Source organism: Fistularia commersonii, chromosome 15 (genome assembly GCF_037954325.1).
Source record: "Fistularia commersonii isolate RoL2024-O1a breed Wild chromosome 15, RoL_Fcom_v1.0, whole genome shotgun sequence".
Classification (NCBI taxonomy): Eukaryota; Metazoa; Chordata; class Actinopteri; order Syngnathiformes; family Fistulariidae; genus Fistularia; species Fistularia commersonii.
This window is the reverse complement of record NC_141298.1, coordinates 7,159,175-7,177,933: the sequence shown is the minus strand read 5'-3', so window position 1 is coordinate 7,177,933 and position 18,759 is coordinate 7,159,175. Positions and strand designations below refer to the sequence as shown.

The 18,759-nt window shown below is 38.8% G+C and overlaps 1 protein-coding gene across 1 annotated transcript in view; it reads right to left on the bottom strand.

Annotated features, from left to right (window-relative positions):
• The window catches only part of tmem120aa (transmembrane protein 120Aa), a 68,271-nt gene that overhangs the window by 2,772 nt on the left and 46,740 nt on the right, over positions 1 to 18,759 (bottom strand). Inside the window, exons 12-23 of the mRNA XM_086160592.1 lie at positions 9,912 to 10,045; positions 9,334 to 9,562; positions 8,590 to 8,660; positions 7,661 to 7,748; positions 6,895 to 7,074; positions 5,429 to 5,556; positions 4,055 to 4,205; positions 3,853 to 3,968; positions 3,471 to 3,612; positions 3,226 to 3,356; positions 2,139 to 2,280; positions 1,265 to 1,300 (exon numbers count right to left, since the gene is read on the bottom strand). Coding sequence (XP_086016718.1) covers positions 1,265 to 1,300; positions 2,139 to 2,280; positions 3,226 to 3,356; positions 3,471 to 3,612; positions 3,853 to 3,968; positions 4,055 to 4,205; positions 5,429 to 5,556; positions 6,895 to 7,074; positions 7,661 to 7,748; positions 8,590 to 8,660; positions 9,334 to 9,562; positions 9,912 to 10,045 — 1,548 coding nt within the window. The remainder of the gene's footprint in view (positions 1 to 1,264; positions 1,301 to 2,138; positions 2,281 to 3,225; positions 3,357 to 3,470; positions 3,613 to 3,852; positions 3,969 to 4,054; positions 4,206 to 5,428; positions 5,557 to 6,894; positions 7,075 to 7,660; positions 7,749 to 8,589; positions 8,661 to 9,333; positions 9,563 to 9,911; positions 10,046 to 18,759) is intronic.

Genomic DNA, 18,759 nt, shown 5'->3' with positions numbered 1-18,759 from the left:
GGGATCGGAGGATCGGATCCAACAAGAGGGGGATCACACTCCTCCGCCTCCCTGGAAAAGTCTACTCAGGCGTGCTGGAAAGGAAGGGCCGCCGGGTCCTTGTACTTTGGATCCAGTTTGCAGCGGAATGTGACACAGCCGGGATGCGGAAGAACATCTCCAAATTCGAGACCATGGTTCTCAGTCCGGAAAAAGGTCAAGTGCCCACTCCAGGTCGGGGAAGAGGTCCTACCTCATCTGGAGGAGTTCGAGCATGGGTCTAGTTCACATGTATAGATGGAGTGAAGATCGACAGGCGGATCGGTGCGGTGTCAGCAGTGATGCAGACTCAGCGCCGTTCTGTTGTGATGAAGTAGCAGCAGAGCCAAAAGGCAAAGCTCTCAATTTACCGGTTGACCTACGTTCCTACCCTCACCTATGGTCACGAGCTGCGGGTCGTCATCGAAAGAACAAGGTCACTGTTCAAAGAGGCCGAAACGAGTTTTCTGCGGCGGATGTACGGGCTCTCCCTTAGAGATAGGGTGAGGAGATTGCTGCTCTTTCACGTAAAGAGGAGTCAGATGAAGTGGGACGGGCATCGGGTAAGGATTGCTCCTGGATGCCTCCCTGGTCGGGTGTTGCGATCATTTTCAACCAGAAGGAGGTTCTGGGGAAGATCCAAGTTAGCTGGAGATGCTATGTCTCACAGGCCTTGGAACGCCTCGGGGTTCGCCCGTAAGAGCTGGACCAGATGGCCGGGGAGAGGGATGACTTGGCCTCTCTGCTTTGGCTGCTGCCTCCGCGACCCGACCCGGATAAGCGGTAGAAGCAGGATGGATGGATGGATAATAATATATTTTGAAGTCTCACTAGTAACAATAATTGAACAATCTAAATCTTAAAAGAGAAGGAAACTGGTCAACTGGCCTGGTTCCAAAATGCTTGACATGAATATTATTTCTGCATCAGGAATAAATTCTGTCCTAGGAATTTGCTGACAATGTCCCTAAAATTCCAGGAAATGGGATATCACCTAAAATTCAGATTTTTGGGAAAAACGTAACATAAACCTCAGCAAAAAAATTAGTTTAAATGTTTGGGAACTCAGACCAATTGGCTTCATGTCTTTCTAAAAAATGACCCAAAAAATATTCTTGCATTTTGAAATTTAAAAAGGGTCTTTTAAATTTTTTAAATATTCAGGACACTGTTACATCAAGAAGGAATAGTGATCTCATTTGAAAAGTGAGTCTGCAGTAAACGTTTAAACCGAGCTTGAACTTACTGGAAGACAGGGGATGTGTCGATGGTTCCATGGGAACTATGGAGGAAAAGAACCACAGGGAAAGCATGAACCTTTTGTATTCCATATTTATGTTGCTATAAAAGTCAGTTTAAAGCTATTTCAGGTGATTTGTTACTGTTTTCTTGGTAATTTTGTTATTATTTGGGAATTATTTGTTGTAATTGGAGCAGCGTGGCGCAGGGGGTTAGAGCATTTGTCATTAGACCCGAACATTTCTGGTTCGTTTCCCAGTTCCTCCTAGCCTGTCGAGCTGTTTTTGAGCAAGACGCTGAACCCCTGGCGCTGTTCCTGAGCTACCTTCTGCTCATAGTGCATCCATGATGGGTTAAATGCAGAGGTCAAATGATTTTGTGAATGTGACAAATAAGGATTTTGTTCTTATTTCTCAGTACTTTCTATTTGTGACCAATTATGACAAAATGTGAAGCTTTTTTTTTTTTTTGACATTTTATGTAGAACATTTAGGTAAATGTCATTTGATTTGAGCAAACTTCTTTCTATCATTCAGTAGTTTCAAAAAAAACCTGCCCAATTGTATGGATTTTTTTCGGTATTTCTGGGAAGATTCTTGCTAAATTTCATGGTTAATGGGTACAGGTTAAACCTCACGTTACCCAATATCATTTGGATTCAGTTCTATGTGCAGGATAAGCAGTATAATGTATAAATGCATGAATGATTAACAAGTAAGTCGTGTTTTCACTCATTTTCAATCAATTTCATACAGATTGTCTTGATCATTCTGCTTTAGGAGTTTAAAGCTCATATACCAGAGGATGGGGAGTTTTCTTTGGCCAGTTTTATTGTGCAGACAATTCTGTGTTTTCTCTAAGAAATACTTTGCAGTTCTTACTGGCTCTGATGCTGAAAACCCTCATGTCCATGCCAATGCTGTTGGAAGCATTACACTGAGCAATGACATCGGACGTCACTTTCACTGACACCACGCTGTAACTCTTGTGATCACTGGATTTGCTCTCCACCTCCTGCCAGACCTGCGTGCACGAACACACACAAAACATGCCAACACACACAGACCTTGTATTAGACATCAACAGGATTCAACTTCTGAATTGGTGTGTAAAGCACCCTAAATGATGAAATTCATATGCTGATGCTGTAGGTCAGGGATGGCCACGTTTTTACTTTTATGATAATCAGGTCAAAATTCTCAAACTAAATTAAAAGTGCTAAATATATTTATACTGATTATGAATTACAGGTACAATATATGTTGGCATACCTTGCATAACTGCATCAGCCGTTGTGGCATAATACTGTTCAGTATATCTATGGTCTCAACTGTGCTTTGTGCAACTGTGCAACTGTGCTCTGATTACATGCACTGAATGTGTCAGCCAGGGTTTCAGTAGCTACCGGTAGCTTCCAAATGATCATCAGCCATGGTGGAATGGTATTTGGACTAAAGAATTTTCTAATGTAGGAAAATTCAGACTCCCTCAATGTTCTCTCTCTCAGTATGCTTTCTGGACGTGTCAGTGAGCTAGCTTTTATGAACAGTTTGAAAGTGCTTCCACATTTCCCTACTTTGGAATAGCAATGACAGATTTACAAATCAGACAAACACACTTCAAATGTATTCTATACTGCATGGAAGTTGTACGTTTTTGGATTCCAAGAGAGGTTTAATAACCTCTCTTTTTGAAGAATAGTTTGCATGGTATGTTGTGATCCATATTAAAAGAGAAGTGATATGAGATTGGAAGGCCTGTACATCAATTTAGTCACAAACACCATAGGGCGCACAGACGATTGACTATCATCTGGAAAAAAAGTATTATTTGAATGAAACATGATCTACCAACACTTCCTTTGCGCTTTACTGGTCGATCGTGATCAATGAATTAAAAACTCCAGCTCAAAGGTCTGATTGTACATGTGTATGCGTATGTGCATGTGTATAGGTATGTTTTAAGCACCTGGCTGCCAGCAATGCTCCAGGATATTGTCGGGGCAGGGTTTCCCAGGGCGTCACAGCGCAGGTTCACTATTTGTTCTGCTGTTTCTTCCAGCTGCACTTCCTGGCCTGCTCCCACAAGCTCAGGACTCCCTACCCCCCACACACATGTGCACAAAATAAACACGCATATAGGAGCGATGCACTGATGTTTGAAATGAATGTCCTCAAAGAAAAGATAAATGCCATGTTGTCATTGCATCTGACCTTGGACGAGGATGTTCACTGAGCCGCTCGTTCGCATAGATGGAAGGAAGGAAACTGCCACCTCACAGATGTACTCGCCAGACGTCTCGTAGGAGGCATCCTGAAGCTGGAGTGTGCTACCTACACCCACCTGCTTCCCATCCTGACACACACAAACACACACACACAACCCAACAAATTGGTGATCAATAACTTGTTTCCATCACTCTGCTCAATTCTACGAAAGAAATGTCCAAATGTCAGTAGTTGCATTGTACAAGCATAGCTCAGGACATCAACATTCAATGAAAGCACAGCCATCCATACAAAATATAATTATAAAGTGTAGGTATATGCACATATGGAAGATACAAGAAGTTACCATGTTGCCCAGCACACATACCTTGAACCAGACGGTTTCGGTCTTCAGGGATGACAATGCATTACACGTCGCAATCAGGTCCTCACCTTTCAACATGACCTCTGTGTCTTTGGGCACAACAACAGCCAAGTCCAAGTCTGAACACCAAGAGACCAGCAAAGGGCATATCAGTGCATGACTGCACTTTGCAGAGCAAACTAAATTGTATGTGTGAATTCCTCACAGTGCACAGTGAGCAGCACCTCCCCTTTGACCTCGCTCTTTTCACTGTTCATATCCAGAGAGTGACAGCAATAGACGCTGCTGTCTTGTCGTGTCACATTGTGGAGGATCAACATGTCTCTGCTGCCTTGCTGCAGCACCACCTCTGGCTCCTACAATGCAAATGTAGCACATTAAACCATCCTTAAAAGAATTTATGGAGTTAGCGCATTATTAACAGCTTAACACATAACCTGTTCCTCTAGTGCTGGGTTAAACCTGGCGGTTAATTTTGGCAATGTTGTGTTCTATGTATAACTGAATTCAAAAAGGTCTTTCCTCTTAAAAATGTTGCTCAGACATTGTACTGCAAACAGATTTAATGTATTTAGGTTATTCGATAAAATGCAGTCATCTGCTTAAATAACTGCTTTTAAGTTTTCTGTCACACCAAAAATATTTTGTCATCGAAATTTTTGCTATTGGCTATCAATATTTTGGTGCTGATGAACAGCTTAATCGTAGACTGGGAAAAATAAACAGAACTGTCTTTTCCTGCTGCTGCCACAACTCTCCTCTGTCTTATTGTCCAATATCGTTGTTTTTCATTTTAAGTACATTTTAAATCTTAGGTTGGTTTCCATTTTTATATGTGTCTATTTTGTTCATTCCATTAATTTTAGTGGGTTTTCTGAATCTTTTATTCTGTCATGTTGCATAAGTTGTAATGACATGAAAGCACCTTGAACCTTAAAGCTTTTCTGCCCAAAGTCTGTCTGACAGTAAATTGACATTTTTTTAAACAGAATTTTTATGTGATTTTAAACTGAAAACTTTCCACTATTAAACTGGCATTCTTCTAGTGTTAATCTGATGATCTTCGGATACTAAATCAACATATCTGATGTTAACTAGATATATTTATGATATTAACTCAAGGTTGCCCCCTCTACAATGTTAACCTGCATAATAAATAGTATTTTAGACATGATTCTTCTGGCTATATGGTCTTTCCGGTAATGTATTCTTTTTCCATCTTTTATCAATATTGCTTCCAAAGGAGGTTAGTTGATGGTGACTAGTAAAACTGTATGTGCCTTGGCCAGTAAAAACAGGCATTGTTCAAGATTTCCGATAAAAACCTGGAAGGGTTAATACTCATGTCCACAGTTGTAACATGATTTTATATTCTTTGGGCTTTAATAGCAGAGCGAAAGACTCAGTGACAGAACATCAATTCAACATCAAGAGTTTCTGTGCAGAGACACAAACAGTGTGTGTAGCACGGAAACGAATCAACACGGAAATAAGTATCTGCAGATCACCATCTCTGCATTTACAGTAAAACAAACTCACTGCATATCAGTGTGTTTCCTAAACAATGTTCTTTTCTTACTTGTTCCTTGCTGAAAACCAGGACTGGCGATGGGTTGCCATCACCCTGGCACCGCAACTCCACTGTGTCCCCCTCCTTGACCAAACCCGGCGGTGTCTCCTTCCACATCTCCACCATAGTGGTCGGGTCTGGACATGGATACAAAGATACACAAAGGAAAAATTAATGCCAGCAGAAACTGAAACTGGACAAGAGCTGTGGCTTAACGTGGACATGAACATGTCTACAGAATATTTAGACTATTTTGAACTATTTAACCTCCTGCATGTTTTTGGACTGTTGGAGATATCTTCTGAAAAAAAAAACAAAAAAACAACACAACAAGGCATTGAGTAAATGGGTAAATTAGCTGGATTACTTGGAAGACATTAACATACATATTTATGTTCGGCTAATTTGTTTTTTACAATTACACCTTAATTCTACCTTACTATAACAGTGAGAATCCTTGTCGAACACAAACCACCAAAGCTAATGGAGAACCTCTTTAATATCTAATTTCCTAAAGACCAGGAGGAGAGAATGGACAACTAAACTGGACAAAAATGAGCACACTTTATTCATTCAACAAAGTATTTTACAATGAACACAGTTTATGAACTCTTTGTTTAAAACATTAGGGTCACATGATAATATACTTTATGATCTATCAATATATACAATAGATCACGAGTATTCATTGACTATAAAACTGAGTAAATCTTCTGCTGTTAGTGTTTTTAAAGGCTAAAACATGCTTTAGATAGCCTTTTATGGATTTAAGGCTGCTATGATGCCATCAATCTGTAGTCTTAAGCTGGAACTCTTTTGCTTGCTGCACTTCTTCACATAGGTGGTGAGGCCAGCCTGCCAGAATGTGTAGAGGAACCCTAGTGATTTCACCTGGCCTGTTATAAGCCGGCAGCTGTGGCATGACTCCCCCAGTCCGAAAACATGCAACAGGTTCATGAGAAAAATTGCCCAGATGAGTAAATGGTTGTCTGTATATATATAGCCCTGCGACTGACTGGCGAGCAGTCCAGGGTATACCCCGCCTCTTGCCTGACGGGAGATGGGATAGCCTCCAGCATCCCCTGCCATCCTGAGCTGGATAAGTGGTAGATAAGTGGTTTTAGGCTAACAGCAATAGGGGCGACGTGGCACATGAGGTAGAGCAATTGTCTTTGGAATCTAACCTTCCTGGTTCTGTTCCGTGCTCCTCCTAGTGTGTCAAAGTGTTATTGAGCTAGACACTGAACCCCTAACTGCTCCCCTGGCACTGGTGGATGGCAACCTACTGCCATGGTGCATCCATGATGGGTTAATTGCAGAGAATGAATTTCCCGATGAGGCATTAATTAAGGATAAATTATTATTATTATTATAGGTGAACCCCGCTAAGACTGAAGCAGCATAAGCAATTAAAGTAAATTATTTGGAGTAGCATTTCCATCAAAACAAAAATCATAAAAGTATGTATGACTCACAGTGAACAGTGATGGTGATGGGGTCAGTCTTAACCCTGCTGACATTGCCAGGAACAAGGTATGTAACCTCACAGGTGAAGTAGGAGGACTCATCTTCCCGCTGCACCTTGTACTCCAACGTGCTCTGGACGGTGAATAGGCCGATGGAGTCCCGGGACACCAGGGTAAGCAGTTTCACATCTAAAAGGACAAAACATTATTGCTACTGGAAAGAAAAATGTGACCTTTCTCTTCTCCATTTCCCAAATTTGACCCATTTAACTTATGCATCTGTTTTGACCAGTTAAGCCCCTATTACCACCTTTTACCCATCCACCCAATTTAAGCCATTTGACTAATTTCCCAAATTTTACCCATGTAACCCATTAAGCCCTTTAATCACGTTTTCCCCCATTTGCTTCTTTTCAGACACGTTAACTTCAAATAAATTTCAAACTATCTAAAATTATAAATTGAAAGGTCAGGTCAGTTACAGTTTCAAATTGCTTGAATGATCAGTTTAAGTAAAGCCAAACAATATTCTGAAAGTACTCAAATGCAAGTGCAAAGGTACAATTTTTTTGATTTTGGTGTGTGACATGCAACACAGCGTCTATGCACAATTCTGAAAAGGCAGAACTGTAAGCTAATATTCTTTGTATTCATTGTTTTATTTTACAGATTTTGGCTGAAATGTTCCCAAACCAATTCATGCTAAAACATTGAATGACAGAACGCTAACAACGATAGCAGCCTTGGTCAGCATGAATGAAAAAAAAATACTCACGTCCAGGCGTAACCTCCAGCTCCTTGTTGTTTCGGAACCAGGTAATAGAGGGTTTGGGAAAGCCACTCTGGACTTCACAAGATGCTACCTGGATAAAAAATTCCAACTTGTCATATATATATAACCCATTGATATGGATTGACACCTTATTTCTACTATCTAACTTGTATCTATCTATGTGTCTGTATTGTAACATTTCCGCAAACTTTGGAATTTGGCAAGTAATGATATTTTGAATTTTGTGCTTCTAGCCAGAAAATCATTTTGGTGTGGTAGAATATGTTGCCATTTTTTGAGCTTTACATATATTAGATATTTTTAGACAATTGCTGCATCGTTTTACTGCATCAACACCGTTTGTAAAATTCAATCAGTCTTATTCCGTTTGTCAGCTTCTACAATAATAGTTCAAGTCCAGCTTTGACCACGACACAGAATATGGACTGGTGGCTGTAGATGCATTTGATCCCCTCCTGAGCACTACAGGAGTGCCCTTGAGCAAGGCACCAAATCCCTGCACTGCTCTCTGGTGTGGCAGCTATTCCACCTTCCACTGATACGTTTACAATATCTGTTTGTACATGTGTATTGAAGACCTGCATTGAACATGACAATGAAGTGGTCAACCATAAGTTCCCTGCAAGGGATGAATAAAGCATATAACATAACTTAACCAGCTCATCCAGATCTGAAGTAAATTAGCAAAAATTTGCAAAAATTGCAAAAACGCAAAGTTACCTAAATATGATTGTCTTCAACTGATTCAACAGAAACTGAACAGATTGATGAGTGATCTGGTGGAACCAGGGATTAATCTGCTTTTGAACTCTTTAATATTTAATCCGGAGAAAAAAATGGGGAGATTTCAAAATTCTTTGGTATTTTAACCATTTAAGTGGCTTGTTCTAACTAGCATTAGTCTGACCTACCTTGGACGGTTCCTTATTGGTTGTAGAAATAGCCTCAGGGATCCCGTCAATAACTGGTGCTTTTGGAATGGCTTGGGGGAAGAAATGAATTGACTTAAAACACGAAAAACAAAAAACTAAAAACTAAAAACTAATATCAAAAAATTAATAAGGTGTAAACAACAGCAACTGTACCTCATTTTGTCAAAATTACGTAATCTTTCACACTTTCTGAACCTGTGATGTCTCTTTCTGAACTTCAGTGATACCAAAAAAGGCAAGGCCAACTTATTGGAAAATTTGTAATTTATAGGTAATACTTGTGGCAGTGGTTAATATACAAATAGGAAATTAACAATATAGTGTAAATGATAATCACGATAGATTTATTTTATTCAAGAGAGTATCTATTGTTGGAAGCTGAACTTTTCAGTTCATTTATGTTATGTGCGTTGTGGAAAAATTGACGAAAAAACAACCAGAAATAAACAAAAATGTAAACCGGTTGTATGAAAATATGAATAAAATAAGCCTAAAGATTAGTTTTCAGTAAGTTCAGTAAACTTGTTTGGTTAACTCCAAATCAGTTTTTATAAATTGTCCACAGCTAGACAGCTACAATGTGCTGTGGTAAACTACAGTAAAATAGACTATATACCATTGATTGGTGGTGTCAGTCATAATCAGACGATTAAGTTCCACCAATACTAGAACAAACTGCTTGGACTTAAATGTTAACAATTAATTAATAGAGTTGTTTCTTACCAAACACTCTGAGATGTGCTGTTGCCTCGGCAACACCATCCCCAAGTCCGTTCACCTGACACATGAACTCCATGTCATCAGAGATCCTAACATCACGGATAATGAGGACCATCAGCTCGTCATTCCTCTCCACATGGATGCGGTCCGTGAAGTTTGTGTTCTTGTCGATTGTCTCCAAATTGTAATCTCCATAATAGAGCCGTATCCGTTTCTTGCTGCTTACTGCCCTCTGCAGGAGTAAATAGTTGATTACATGAAAAATCAGCAGTAATTTGTGTTTTGACTAAATATGACCTAAGTTGAAACACAAAAAAACTGATATGGATGCAAATAGACTGAAGAATTTTTAAGCTATCTAAAAGAACTTTCCAACATACTCTTCATTTATGACAAGAAAACTTTTTTCAGTTACCTAGAGTACATCTTCCAAAGAGACATCAGCCTTTACAAATAAAAAGACTGGGTTACTTTATTGTGTTGTTCTGCAGCAGTTTGTGTTGTTCTTATGTGTTGCACAATAGTCTAACTAGCATTGAGGTACATGTGACGGATTGTGTCTTTCACGGGACAGTTCTTACCACAAACCACTGGAACATTAGAACCTCGGGTTGCTCCTGGTCATGTTTGAACCTATAGTGACAGGGGAGCCTGGCTGTTTCCCCAAGAAGAACGTCCACCTGGTCAGGTAACTTGACGTGCACCAGGGCGATCACTAGGAGACAAGCATTCAAGGGGGAACCAGAAAACATCAAATCAAATCACAAATGGTCATCAAAACAAATCAATATCAATAAAATCTAGAAGGATGTTAATATGAAGCCTGCAAGGAAGCCCATTTACTCATTGCCAGCACAGGGAAAACAATGAATATTCAAATGCTTTGCACTAGACATTGTTAAAACAAACAACCGTAGAAAAACTTTCATTCAGAAAATTCAGATTGAATTTACAACACACACTGCTCTGAAACTAATTGTTTTCCTACACTTTTCAGTGATGAAACAATGTTTTTTCAGTCTCAGAGAAAAGCAGGTTTGATACACACTGTTCAAAAGGACTTACCAGCATTGACACCAAATATCACATCATCTGCGAGTGTCAGATTTTTCAGTTTAAAATTACACTTGTAAAAATATAACACTTGTCTTAAATAGTTTGCTTATTTTTGTATATCTGTTTGTATTTCTGAATTGAAGTATTTCACAAAAGTGTTTACTGTGTGATCCAGACACAAATTAACCAAATTTAAAAGGTAAGTGTAGAAGTATTTAATTCATGAAATCTGGTTTATCTATTTTCTTTCACCCTTGGGTATATTTTTTTATGATTTTGTCGTTATAAAAGCGAGAGAAAAAAAACTGATGTAAAACACATATTAAGATTGCATAACATTTTAACACGGGAGATGCCATATTCATCATAAATGATATGAGGAAAGAAGAATCATAAGCACATAGACCAATAAAGAACAGACCAATGCACATGTGAACGTTCATCTTATTTTTAATAAAAGCACAGATATTGAGCCAGAAAAATCAAATGCCAGACAAATAACCACTGACATTTTGTGCCAAAATATTTGTCACATCATTTCTTCTTTGGTTTGTCTAATTCTTGGTTTTGCCACTTCTCTGTGAACACAATTCAGGGAAACTCCTGAATTCTTATCATCACCTACATTTAAGAGAAATTGTGGCTGCAGTGCATTTGGCAGATTGCTGGCTTGAGCTACCATGTTGGATGAACAAAGAAGAAAAGGCTTCTTGTCCACATGGCATCATTTTCTTCTCCCTCCTGCTGGATGACTGAAACCACTAAACCACATCTTGGCAAGACACCAGTTCCCTCACCAGTCTGACACTAGACTGATGAATCGGAGCCATGTTGGATTTGGCTGCACTTCCACAGTCAAACAGAGAAGAAGGAAAACACGATGGCAGACAGTTTCATTTCTAATCTGGTCATTATGCAACATGGAAGATGAGACCTCAATGCCCTCCCATTCCACTCCCCCTTCCATTTTAAAGTTAACTTTGCTTTTTATTTTCATTCACTGGGCTTCTGACACTATTGCATTTAAACGGGACTGTTGACTTTTCAATTCATCAATTTCTTGCATATGTTTTGGTAAGCATTTTCTCAACATCTTTTAATGGCTTCTCATTACACTTCCTGGAACATTTATGTAATGAGATTTTTTTGGTTCGATTTTCAAGTGATTTTGAATATCAGGAATCCTGACAACTTTCCTCAAGACACTGTTTAGTCATTTTGTGCATTTAACTGTGAAAAGCATCAGCTCAAGAGGGTTGTAGTAAATGCCAAAAAACAAAATTAACAAAAATTATCAAAGTCAAAATTATGTCAAGCAATAACACAATAGTGGTAACCTAAAAAAATTGGAAATTGTGAATTATCAGGTAGGAAGCCAAGATGAAAACATTTAAATATGATTTTCAGTTCTCTGAAGTACAAAGACATCCAGATTCATACTTTGTTAGCTTAGAAAAACTTCACATCATTATTTCATAACGCAATGTAAAGCAGTCATCAATCAAAAACGATCAATAATTGATAACAGTAATTGAATAGTTTTAATTTGGCAATACTAGTAGAATAGTCTAAATAGTCTACTTTAGTAGACTATGTTAAGCTTAACCACATAAGGGCATTTATCCCTTATTGATACTTTGCTCATAGCAAGCAAGTGAATTAACCAAAATACTAGCATGTTACATATATTCACATCCTCCCTTCCCATCTTCAATGTTTAGCCAACCACTTCTGTCAGACAATGGGCGTGCTCCCGTTTCCCAAACTGGGGTGAAGCAGACGTGGTAGCATACACCCAAATCCACACCCACAACACCCACACACACACACACACACACACACACACGTGTGCACACACATTCAGATTTCCATGACATACACACAAACAGAAACGCATACACAGGTGGGGGGGGGGGGGGGGGGGGGGGGGTCAAAGTTCATTGGATACATCACATTGTTCACTGTGACAGCAAGGTACAGGCAAACTTCGAACAAGTAAAAAATGTGGCTATTTACTGGGAGGGGGGGCTTTTCTACTAATCCGATTAGCTTTTGGGGAAGGGACTGGGGGTGGGGCTGATGGGGGATTTGGATCCCGAGCCAACCTGCGTCCAGCTTTATCTGTTGTGACTTTTTGTCGCAGACAGCAGTACAGACAGAAAACCCATGATTTGTGGACCCTGACAACACATCTCAAGCACTTGAAGATGCATCTGCATAAATTTGTGGTTGTCTGATGTCTCCATCAAACTAAGAGATTTTCTGAATCCAGCAGCCACTGGCTGTCACACATAAACAAGAAAATCAAACATCTTGCCATATGCCTTTTACATGCTTATTAAAAGAAAAAAAGCTGGTTTCCGCTAGTTCTGTTGTTCAAATCAAAAGTGGAGCCTTTTCAATATTACATAAAACATTTTTGTATCTTAACAATTCTTTAAAATTCTCTTTTTAATGTAAAAAAGTTTATTTCACAACTAATGGCCAGAAAGCTGTACATTTTCAAAATAATAAATACATTTTTGTATACAATTAAGTTTGATTTAGCTGGACCTGATTAAAAGCGAAGTAATCACTGAATAATTGCAGATGATCCATCATTTTCCTCCATTCCTTCCCCTCATTTCAGCTTTAACAGGAAAGTAAAAACTTGCACTCATAAAATCGAGACAATATTTCCTATAAATAACAACGCTTGTAAAGGGGATGTTACTGTTATAGTGGTGGCAAACAAGGTAAGGATTACATTTTTATAAGGTTTCCAACTGCTTTACGTGGTCTCACCTCGTGCCATGAAATTAACTCACTAATCACGGTGTGTGTGTATTTTCAACCTTTAACGCGTTTATAAAGACCACAGTCTGTAAATCCATTGACATTAACACAATAGAGCCACAACCAGACAACAAACAGACAGCAGTCTGAGTGTGTGTGTGTATACAGTATCTGTATGTGTATGCACAAGTTCACTGTACCCAGTAGCATCAGATTTCGAGTACAAATTCTACATTGTGAGTTCATGTGAAAAATTTCGAGGTAAAAATGAAATACCACAAGGTAACGCAAAACATAAAGAAATTCAAAATATCATGAAATAAAGTAAAACTAGCAAAATAGTCCAGTTTCAATTCAGGACTGGTACAACATGCACAGCCAGACAAATAACAGATAGCACTGGGTTGGTGCATGTGTTTGTGTACACACGTGCATGTGTGTGTCTGTGTGTGTGTGTGTGTGTGTGTGTATGTAGGGTGGGGTCACTTTGTTCCTAAGAGAGACAGTAACTCAAGTGGTCATTATTAAAGGCTTCCCATTTCATTAAAGCCTTGAACCTCAAGTCACTGATAAGACACCAAATCACCTCTGACAAGACAGCTAATCCTTCACTGGCTGCTCAGCTGTGAAATGAGGACCGATGTGTCCGAGATAATAAACATTTCTTCAATTAAATGTCTAAAGCAGGGGTGCACGCACTTTTCCAGCATGCAAGCTACTTATGAAATGTTTAAGTCAAAATGATCTACCTATGCAAAACATATATTTATTTATAAATATATAGAGAATTCTTTATACGTCCAATATATGTTGGTGTAACTTGCATAACTGCATGAACCCATATTGCACAATGGAACTCTGCACATTTTTTGTCATTACCTTGCTCCGATGACTCGCACCGAATGAATCAGCCAGGGATGTATAGTCCGGACAGTAGCTACAGATAGCCAGCCTCAAGCACACTTCCAAATGATCATCAGTCATGGTAGAATGGTATTTGGACTTAATGATCTTCACGTGTGAAAAGGCTAACTCACATAAGTGCACCATTGTGATTTTAGTTCCTTCACCTTTCTCCTCCTCAGCTCACTTTTCAGAAGGTAATCGTAGTTTTTATGAAGTCCGAAAATGCCGCTCCACATTTCCCTTTTTTTGGTATAGCGATGGTAGACTGGCAGATAAGGCAAACAACCATTCAAAAATGACATAGTTCAAAAAAGGCACCCTCCCCATTCCCTATAGAAGTGATAAGTTTTTGACTTTTTACTTGGTCGCGCTCCCCCACTCATTTTAATGCCCCTTCTTAAGTTTAAAAGAAACAAATTGGAGGATAACTAGGTAACTTGCTAGCTTGCTAGAGTTTTGCAGCACCTAACACCGTTGTATGCACATGCACGGTGACCCATGTGTCATAAATCAGACTGGCTGCCCTATATGTCAAATTAGGGGAGAAATTTCATAGGGAGGACAGACGATAGGCTGACGTCTCTTCTTTTAATACCATGCTATCGACCCACAATACCTTTGTGATTGACAGGTAGCTTGAGACTGACGTATTAGGCAGCCGTGGTCTAAAGATTATACATTTAAGAATAACAGTGATACAGAAATGACAAAGAGGAAAGTCACTCGCATTTAGATGCCACATAAGTTGACTGCACAGTCCTCTCAGTCCCTTCAGGTTTGTATGTATGTTGTGTGAAAAAGATAGATAATTTTGCCAGAGAATAAAAATTGTATGGTGAAATTAAAGATAGTGAATGAGGGGGTCACTGTGTTCTCAACACAGACTAACACAAGTTGTTACTAGTGCTGGCTTCACATTACATTAAAACCTTGAAGCTCCCAATAGTGACAAAAGACCAAATCACCACTGACAGAACATACTGGCCACAGTGCCTTCAGCTAATCCTTTACTTGGCCACTGAGCTGTGAAATGAGGCCTGACATGTCAGAGATAATAAACATTTCCTCTAATAAGTGTCTGAAGACCCTGGGCTCAAAGGTTTCAGCTACAGATGCTGACAAATAATGGAAGAAATAAAAATATTGGGAAGCTAAAAAAAAAAAAAAAAACAGCTGCATTTGGATACAAAGGAAAGTGATCAAAGTCAAAGTCAAAATTGTCCCTTAAACGCATCAGTTCTTCATTGTTTGTTGTAACTAAATCTAAAGTATTAGAAAACAGAGTAAAATGCATCATTGGGAATGGAAATTAATGCAAAGGAACATAGAAGTACTCCTCCAAAAACTTTGTGTGACCCTTGGATGTCTGCAGAGTTCCATACTGTTAGAACATTGTATCCTGCATGACGGCAAAAAGTCATCATTTTTTCACATTTCAGTGAAACAAATCAGCCTTTTCAAGCTTCTTAGGTGGAAAAGTGGAAGCGGATAAAGCTTTGAGGACACGGTCACACTGAATAAATGAGGGTCCCTCAGGTGGAGGGTGTAAAAAGCCCCATGTAAGTGTCGAGTGTGGGTGGAAGGGGAAGGGCTGGGTGGTTTGGGGGTTCTTAATACACAAGCCCAGTACAGCGCTAAACACCTGGGGACATAGTACACTGCTTGACATCAAAGTGAATGTAAGAGCACGCACGCTTAAACACAGAGCTAGTGCGAGGTCCTTGCTCCGATGTGCTTTCAAAAGCAGCATCTGGCACAAATCTCCAAACACTCCGGAGTGTTTCCGGAGTGACATTCGGTGACAGATGAAGGTTCGGGTTTTATTCTTCAACTCAGAGATAAGAAAGTTCAGGAAAATCTCCTCAAAGGAAACTCTAAGCTCTTATCCTCCCTTTGATGCAGGTTGAAACTCCTTGCCCATCAGACAGCAAGGATGAGGCCCTTGGCCCTTTGGGTACAATAGCGTTTTACCCTTCCACTGCACTGTCGAATTTGCAACTTCTGGGTCATTTTATGTTTCATCTGCAGAGTCATAATATTTTATGTGTATATGTAGTTTAAATACTTTTAATTGACCGTCACTTGAAAACAGTTGTAGTTCAAGCAGGTGAAAAATTGTGTGAGAATGTCTACCATATTGCAAAGTTATACAGAAAATTAAGAGTATCAAACATATTGCAAGGACATAGAAAGCACTGCAAAGGACCGCAACAAATATTGTGAGGTATTGCAAAACATTTTAGCACAACACAAAATATTACTTGAGAACTTGACGCATACTGCTGGGTACAAAATATTTTGAGTAGTAATGCACAATTTTAGCTATTACTATGGGAAATTTGGGTCAAATACATGTCTTGAATATATCACTTCTGCTTGGCTCAATCCCAGCATGAACACATCGGAAATCACCACAATTTCATCATCATAGTGGTGGTTCTTTTCTGTGAGGGGCATTAAGACTAAGATGAGTATTAAATTCCTCTTCTTTTCATTTAATTCTTTAATTCAACTTAAACCCACACAGAAAGAGGGAGAACATGCAAAATCCATACAGAAAGGCCTACTGCTGGAATTGAACCAGAAACCTTCTTGCAGTAAGGTGGAAGCGCTTACCACTGCAGCAATACACAGAAAAAAAAATCAAAAGAAATGAATACATTCCATAACACTAAATCCTGATGACAGATCTTATCTTTATTCTTGATTAATACAAACTACTTCTCTCATTGAATTTCATTTATTTGTGTCATTTACATTTTTAAAAGCATTGATATCAAGCAGGACTCCAGATTTTAAAAATTACAGTTAGTCTCAAATCCTTGTTTAGTAGTTTCTGACCAAATGACAGTATTCCTTCCTCTTCCAATATAGGATCTTAGAGACTTGCAAGAAAAATCATTGGGTTGCAACTTCTCCCACATTAATTTTTCATCCTCACATGCAGTGGGCGAGATGTCATGAAAGGAGCAGCATTAATGTTTTATTCATGTTTGTATCTGATGCTCAGCTGTTTGCAGGGTGTCCCTCACCACCACCCTCGTTTATGGACCCCCCCTCCAGGACAGGATAGCTAATTAAAGGTCAACAGGCTAAACAGTGTGTCGACATAGCGGGTGTTTCCTTTGGCAATTCACAAGCTTGAGTCAATTTGTTTCCTGAATGGTCTTTTAGTGCGTATGAGAAGGCCAACTCAAGACACAACAAGAAGGTTCCGTGTAATCACTTCTCTATCATGCAGAACATCTATCAGCAGATAAAACTTTAATTACACGCCATACTCAGTATTATAATGTTTAACACGCCCACGCAGCAGGATCCTAGTTCATTTCCAAATGAGGCCTTACAGTTTGGAGTTTGCATGTTCTCACCATACCCATGTAAGTTCTCTACTTTCCTCCAACAGTCCAGAAACATTAAGAAGGTTGAATGAGCGCCTTGAGTGAATGGTTGTATGTCTTTATATGTGGTCCAGTGATGAGGAGTGTACTCTTGGCAAATGGTGGGATTGGTTCCACCGAACCCTGCAAGCTGAATAAACTGTACAGATAATAAATAAAGAAATGTATAAGCAGCCAAGAGTCTGAGTGACAATCATCACGCAATTAATCTCCTGACCCCCGAGGTAAGTTAAGCATTTTTTTGGGATAAGTAGGATTTACTAAGAACATTAAAATAGGATCTAGCAGTTGGATGTAATAAGGAATGTAATAAAGTCTAATACTAGGGTTTAACAGAAAGACCAAATTGAGATATTTTTGTCATGTGTAATAGGGACACATCAGGATCTACTGGTTTGAACCAGTGAAGAATATATATAGCATTATATAATACAACGTAATATAAATATCTGATCAACGAGGGATCATATTATGATCTAATCTATCTTAGAATGTGATAGCAAAACAGGCAACAGGATATTAGATAGATTGTATTGTAGGATATAGTAATTACCTACCAGTAGCACAAATAAGTTTCTTCTAGATCGTCACATACAAAAGGTAAGCTCTCAAAGTTCAACTAGTGGTGTGTTATTTTCAAATATTTTCTCACTTTATACTTTATTAATGCCAAAAGACCCCAACATCACTTTAATGAAAACAATACCAAATGCAGATAAATCCCATCGTGTAATATTGTTTAAACAATGATTCAACTGTTGCAATGTTTATATCTAATAACATAATAACAAAAACATAGATAAATGCATAAAGTAACTGGTAGTGGAACCTGGAAGAGGATCAATGTTCCACAACGACAAAGGCTGGATGTCAGTTTCAATGAGTTTGTTTTGTAACTGACCTCAAGTATGAAAAACATCCTGACCACAAGAGTCAGATCTGGAACATTTCCATTAGTCTACAGAATGAACTTTCTCTTCTGATATTTAAAGAAAAACTGAAGAGAGTGTGATTCTGAATTCCTTTGTAGTTTTAAATGAAACTAAAGTAAAACATTTTTAAACATTGGGATGTAAAGGTTGTTTTACGCTTAATACAGGATCAATTTTGTCCTGTTGGAGCTTTGAAGAAAAATATTAGATCCAAATGTTCCTTGCATGGCATATTCTTCTATTCATTATCATAGCCTCTGTGTTGTTCCTAATTTAAAGAGAATTATTTCTCGATTTGTAGATGATTTCTGTGATGTTTAAATCAATTTCTTCCTGTTTCATGATGTAATTTCTAATTA